This window comes from Rana temporaria, chromosome 3, assembly GCF_905171775.1.
Source record: "Rana temporaria chromosome 3, aRanTem1.1, whole genome shotgun sequence".
In the NCBI taxonomy this organism is placed as follows: domain Eukaryota; kingdom Metazoa; phylum Chordata; class Amphibia; order Anura; family Ranidae; genus Rana; species Rana temporaria.
Window position 1 is genome coordinate 376051322 of NC_053491.1, and position 7106 is coordinate 376058427.

Sequence of the window (7106 nt, forward strand, 5' to 3'; positions counted from 1 at the left end):
GAACGTCTAGTAGAGGAACTGTGTGTGTTGCTTACAGCAGCCAATCATATTATATGGTTTACACTGCCTGCTCCAGGCACAATAACAAACTGGATACTTCTGGGCTCTGCAAAAACTTGGCAAGTGCTAAGTTCTTCAAAATAATTTAAGCGATGTGGGGTCCTACGTGTTGTCTAGTTTAGGCTACCTCTTCCTCTGTTAGGGAGATTCACCCTCTCTTTTTGTCCCGTTTACTGTTATCATCAAAAGTGAAAGTAAAGGAAAATCACAGTTTTGGGTTGTCCTTAGAGTAATAAAAGGGAAAACTAAAGGGTACACTAGTTCTGGTGACCTGGGGTGCCCCAATGGATTTCCTGGCCAAAAAATATGACAGGTGATATAACCCCCCTTTACTCTATCCAAAATGGGGAAAAAAAGTTATATAGTTCTACTTTAACATGTTAAATATTATTTGTGGCGTATGACCGCCCTGATGCTCAATGAGCAAATGTCCAGTATTTTGAAAGATTTGCACTCTAAATTCCTTAAGGTTTAGGAATCTTGGATTTCCTACATATTCCCCATGCTTTACCCGGTTTGTTTGAGTCATCTATGACTGCCTCTCGCGTTGCTCCCAAGTCCCAGAGGTCCTTTTTCCTTCCTCTTTCTTCTACTGACTACTTTCCCTTCCTCTACTTTCTTTCTCCTTTCCTTTCCTGGTCTCCTTCTACCTAGGTCTTTTGGACGTTGTTTGTCCCGTTGGGAGCTAGCTCCCTCGAGTGGGTCCTCCCCAGGATGACGGTGACCCCTCTGGACACGGTTCCCTTTTATTTATTGTTTTCAGTTGCCATTTCTATGGCACAGTGTTGCATGATATTGGCCATCATGTACCGGTATATGGTTTTCGCCAGTTCTTATTATACCCGTTTAATACCTGTCCCCTGCATAGACAATTTATGTGCTTGTCTTTATTCTTGCCAAATCACACAAGATTTTTGGAGATTTTAATGATTGTATTTATGTATACTTTAAACTATCCTTTTGTAAAAACTACTTCTCTGCTTGTGTCTCCATCAGGCAACATTTAAGAAAGGAGATTTTGTTAACCCCAAAACTTCAAAAGCTTACCATTCCCTGTGAATCAGAAACCGTATCCTGGGAATACAAGGGCAAGCTTGCGTCAGTTTGTGAACTAACAAAGACAATTATAAGTGGCTCCACCTGCATAACTGCATACTGCCTTTCCTGACGCAGCTTACATTTTTGGGCTGTTACTTTGGATATTTGTGCAACTTATGAACACTGTATACTGGGATACCGAAGATTTTTGTATTGAATGCCACTTTTTTGCACCTTTTCCTATTAATCACTGGTTTTATGGAAGATTAAACAAAAAGCATGCCTTCTCTAGCACTAATATCAGTGTAATTTTTGTGCAATTTCCAAGAATTTGTGAACTGCTCGTTTTATACAATGGCTAAAGTGTTCCCTTCATCGTCTTGGTTTTCAAAGGACTGAAAACAAGAAATTCTCTCCGTGTGGAAAAATGAAACCCATGGGACTACTGCAAGCTCTGTTGCAAGTAATTTTGCATCATCCAGATAACAGATGTTGGTTCATCATGTGCATCAGCCTATTTAGTCTGCTGAACTATATACATATATTGCTGCAAAGCCTGGTTCAGCTGAATGGATTGTGTTTTGCATCCTATGCTGTTCTATAGATCTGTTTATAGACATCACAAGAGAACAGATTTACAAAATAGTCAGTGTAGCACTCACCAATAATGCTTATTCAAAAACCTTAGGTTATAGTGTGTTCAGTTTATTGTAGCAATACAGTTTCATTATACTTCAAGGATTTCTTATTATTTAGGACAAGTGACCTTTTTGTTCTCTATATATCTGTTTCACTTTGCTAATTATCAACATGTTTAATTGACCTTTGTTACTACTATCGGAGTGTTGGAATATGGGGGCTCATCCGGGATAGACTTTTAAGCAATCACATTATCCTTTGCAAGTGGCAGTTGTCACTTCATTCCCTTTTTGTCTTATGTATATAGACTACTTACCACAGACCAAAGCATGCATAATAGTAGAAACATGCATATTTTAAAGGGCTGCAGTTTTACGGCAATAGTGCATGTTAAAAAATAAATCTTAGAACCTCAATGTAGTACTTTTAAATCACTGTAATATTTTCACCAAACAAGAATACTGCTATAACGTCTTGCTTTCATGAAAAATTCACCTGATTGGGTGGTTCTGTCACAGCTGAAGTGTAGTGAAACAATGAGGTTAATTTACTAAAGGCAAATATACTGTGCACTTTAAGTGCATTTGCTCTAGATTCGGGGGTAAGCTCCATCCGAGGGGAGGCTACATTTTTGTTGTTTAGTTGGTAAAAAATCCCCCAATTGTTGCCAAATATGAAACAGAAAAACCAACTGTCTTCTGTTTAGATTTTCCAACCTGTAGGTAACCACATAGAGCCTAGGATCCCAGGTGCTGCTCTGTGCCTGGAAGTTGATCATTTTTAAAATGTTTGCAAATGTTTGCAAATGTATTACTACATTGTAAAATTAATTAGACATCAATTTACTTTTAGTGTTATTTTTATTAACTAGTGCACTGCTGCTTGGGAATGTGTCAACCACCATTTTAACAAATGTGGCTTAAAGGGTCATTAAAGGAAAAACATTTTTTTGCTGAAATGACTGTTTACAGGGTATAGAGACATAATAGTTAACTGATTCCTTTTAAAATGGATTAAAAATAGATAAAAACCAATCATATAATGTGCCTGCAGTTTAGTTTCGTTTTTGCTGTTGTTTCCTGGTTCTCTGATGTACAGAGCCAGAGAGTCAATAGATGGCAGTGAAGGTTTTGCAAAACGAAACTGGATTGGTTCTAAGGGGTTTTAATCACACCTCCTTGATTAGTCACCACAGTGAGAAATCTCCCAGTACTGTGGTGATCAGGAAACAGACAACCAGGAAGTGTCCAGAACAGAGAGGAATTACAGCAACATCAGAGCAAAAACGAACAATGAGGGCATGAAACCAGGACTGCAGTAAGGTAAAGGAAGCTATTTAGCTAAAAAAAAAGTTCCTTTAGCGACCCTTTAAAGTATATCTAAATCCAAAACCAATAATGTAATATATTGCAGCCTACCAGTCCTTTGATGTGGTGGTTGCATTCCTTTTTTAATTTAAAATTTTTACTTTATTTTCACTTGCTAATCCTGCTGGGAAAGTCCTACTGGGTCAATGCTTACTCATACTATTGTATCAGTACAACAAAAACATGTCAGGACCTCTTCTTCACCACATCGATGGGCCAAGTTCTGTAGTCCATACAGGTAGTTATTATCTGACAAGATTTCTGGCAGAAATACCAGGTACTTTTTAGCACTTAACAAAATGCTTTCATGGTGAATTTAACAGACTAATGCCGCGTACACACGATCGGTCAAACCGATGAGAACGATCTGATGGACCATTTTCATCTGTTAACCGATGAAGCTGACTGATGGTCAGTCGTGCCTACCCACCATCGGTTAAAAAAACGATTGTGTCAGAACGCGGTGACGTAAAACACAACGTTGTGCTGAAAAAAATGAAGTTCAATGCTTCCAAGCATGCGTCGACTTGATTCTGAGCATGCCTGGATTTTTAACCGATGGACTTGCCTACAAACGATCGGTTTTGTTCTATCGGTTAGGTATCCATCGGTTAAATTTAAAACAAGATTGCTTTTTTTTAACCTATGGATAAATAACCGATGGGGTCCACACACGATCGGTTTGGTCCAATGAAAACGGTCCACCAGACCGTTCTCATCGGTTTGACCGATCGTGTGTACGCGGCATAAGAGGGAGCAAATAAGAGAACCTCCCTATACTGGTTTACATATCCTTTGATTTTGTGGTGTGTATTGCTAAAAAGGCATGGTTTTATGAACGATCTTATGGTTCAGATTTGTACCTTCCTGTAAGTAGGGGTTAATAAACAATATTATCCTACACATTAAAACAATGTAAAACTGCAGCATTTGCACAGGGCGTTGATGATATATTATGTATGTTATGGTATGTTGATAGTTTGATACTAAAGTCCTGCTACAGTAGGTGAAACCGTCTCACGATTGCACGCTCAAGGTTTTAATTCTGGAAATTGTGTTAAATGAACAGAGTATTTATCAGTTGCTTGTAAAAACTGAGCTGAAGCCAAGAGGAAGCTGCCAGAACATTTGTGTTTTCAGAACGTGGAGTGAAGTTTCCATATAATCAATGGATTTTTAGGATGTTTGTAACAAGTTTGGGCTGAATTTTGTGCAGTTGCATAATATGGATAATTTAGTTGAACAAAACAGGATGTGAGGAATGTGTTATATTGTATCATAGAAGAGATAGGGAAATGTGTTAAGCAAGTTACCAACAGAATCAGGCAGGTTAATACTGCAGAAATCTAGGTAAACATTTTTTTTTTTTTAATTAGCCCAACAAGGTCAAAATAAAAAAAAAATGTTTTTGTTGCAATACTGATTACAATCCAAAGCTGACCTTGCAGTAATTTCTTTCTGCCACATGGTGTCATCGGTCTTTCTCTGGGCCATGGCTGTCATGGACACGCCCCTGGGGGTGCATTATGATGCAGGCCTCAGCTTGGAGTACGACTACACTGAACATTGCTCGACATGAATTGAGTAAAGCATTGTACAGTGCAGTAGCAAGGACTGTCCATCGCCACCGCAAGCAGAGCCGAGGAGCAATGACGTCAGTGGACCAACCTGGAAAAAAGACAGGAGAGAGCAAACGTGACACCTCATCCTTACTTGCCCACGTGAACTATTGTAACCCTTGTCAGAGTTCTTGTTTTTTTTTCTCTCTCTCTCTAAATTCAGCTACTCTTTGAAATTGTACATAGATAGGTGTGATTCATTATTTTTTATGTGACATTTTTAAATGTTGAATTTTGGCGTGCCATGTTTTTTAACGCCAAAACTTCGGTTTTCTGACAGAATGTATGGGAGATATAGAGATTTTAGTTGGTGCATTGAAAGTAGGTTAATATAGATTAACATTCTGAACTTTTTTTTTCTTTTATATAAAAATGGTCATATGCCATGTTTGTTGTAGATTATAAACTCCGTTTGCTGGAGACTAATTTTTTTACTGCTGGATTCTCTATTTTTGTAACCTCTCATCGTGTTCATATACAGTAAATGAGTTATGTATTAAACAGAGCCCTTCCCATAGACCAAAGCCATCCTGAAAAGAGGGAATATTTACCTTTCCAGGGGGTGGTGACTTAAACCTGTGCTCTCTTAATGAGCTTGGGGATCCCCTACTATCTGACACCTCCAGATGAATCAAATGGGGCATTCCCAAACCTCACACATTGGGGGTGATTTACAAAAATGGGAGCATGCAAAACCTGGTGCAGCTCTGCAGAAAAACCAATCAGCTTCCAGGTTTTTTTCTCAAAGCTTAAATGAACAATCTGAAGTTAGCAGTTGATTGGCTACTATGCACAGTTGCACCATATTTTACACTCTTCGGTTTTAATAAATAATCCCCACTATGTCCTGTATATCAGCCTTTTTCAAACAGGTTGCCCAGGCACGCTGGGGTGCCTTGAGGTTTCTTCAGGAGTGTCTTGGCAAAATGCCTAAAAATGTATCAAACATTGAATACAAGCCTGCCCTTTAGTTACACAAAGCCACAGGTTTTTATTATGCCCCATTATGACTTTCTAGACACTGGCATCCTAACAACCAATGATGTCATCAGTTGATAAGAAGGATGTATGTTGCCTCCACAGCATCCTTGTTTGACCCTCTTGTGCCCCTCAGCACTGGGGTGACATTAGCTGACTGATGAAGAGAAATTGAGGGAGAAGAGAAACATTGGAATACTAGTCGGTACCGGTGTGCAAAGATTTATTTGCTTTGAAAGAACACATCACCTCTAACCTTGGGTGTCCTACATGTAGATGTTGCTTCATTGTGTAAAACTATTAGAATATTTTTTTACATTTTAGATTTTAGAATGGGGTGGTTTGAGACGGTCCATAATTTGGATTGCCTATCATTTTAAAGAGTACCTCAACTGGAAAAAGGTTGAGAAACACTGCTGTAGATTAATAGTAACATGGAGTCAGTGAGAGGAACCACAGTGTACAGCTGGGGGTCACACTATCCAACATACCTGGAGCTCATGAAGAGAGCAGAGATTTAACACAACAAAAATAGTAACAAAGCATGTCTGTTGGCAAGAGGCATTGGGGTGCCATTTAGAATGAATGGCACTGCATTACATAAATGCATGCAATGTGCATTGCCACAATGCAATAATGTAAATGAACCCTAAGAGCCAACATGGCGCAGCTTCTTAAAGCTTAATAATGATTAAAAAAATTAGGTATTATTGAGAAGTGTTAGTGAAAGTCATCGATACCTAGTCTTAGTAATTTGCATAATGATTCACTATGCTTAAAGCGGGGGTTCACCCAAAAAACAAAATTTTAACATTAGATTGAGGCTAATTGTGGGAAGCAGAATCGGGTGTTTTTTTTTTTTAAATCAATGCTGTACATACCATTTTAGAGATAGATGTTCTCCGCGGCTTCCGGGTATGGTCTGCGGGACTGGGCGTTCCTATTTGATTGACAGCCTTCCGACCGTCGCATACAGCGCGTCACGAGTTGCCGAAAGTAGCCGAATGTCTGTGCGCAGGCGCCATATAGAGCCGCACCGACGTTCGGCTTCTTTCGGCAACTCGTGACGCGATGTATGCGACGGTCGGAAGGCTGTCAATCAAATAGGAACGCCCAGTCCGGAAGATCACACCCGGAAGCCGCAGAGAGCCTCTATCTTTAAAACGGTAAGTACTGCATTGGTTTAAAAAAAAACACCTGATTCTGCTTCCCACAATTAGCCTCAATCTAATGTTAAAAAAAAAAAATTTGGGTGAACCCCCGCTTTAAAGCGGAGGTCCACCCTAAAACCAACTTCTTATCACTTTAATATATATAAAAAAAAAAAATTGTAAAAAAAAGAAAAACATTTTTTACTTGCCAGCAAATGGCTGTTACTTGGCAGTGAAAACACCGCCGAGAAACC

The 7106-nt window shown here is 39.2% G+C and overlaps 1 protein-coding gene across 3 annotated transcripts in view; it reads left to right on the top strand.

Moving 5' to 3' along the window:
- PKP2 (plakophilin 2) overlaps positions 1–2695 on the top strand; it is a 143599-nt gene extending 140904 nt beyond the window's left edge. For all 3 annotated transcript variants that reach the window (XM_040345580.1, XM_040345579.1, XM_040345581.1), the window contains exon 13: positions 1057–2695. In XM_040345580.1, the coding sequence (XP_040201514.1) occupies positions 1057–1119 (63 nt within the window). In that variant the 3' untranslated portion in view covers positions 1120–2695. The remainder of the gene's footprint in view (positions 1–1056) is intronic.
- Positions 2696–7106: the final 4411 nt, after the last annotated feature.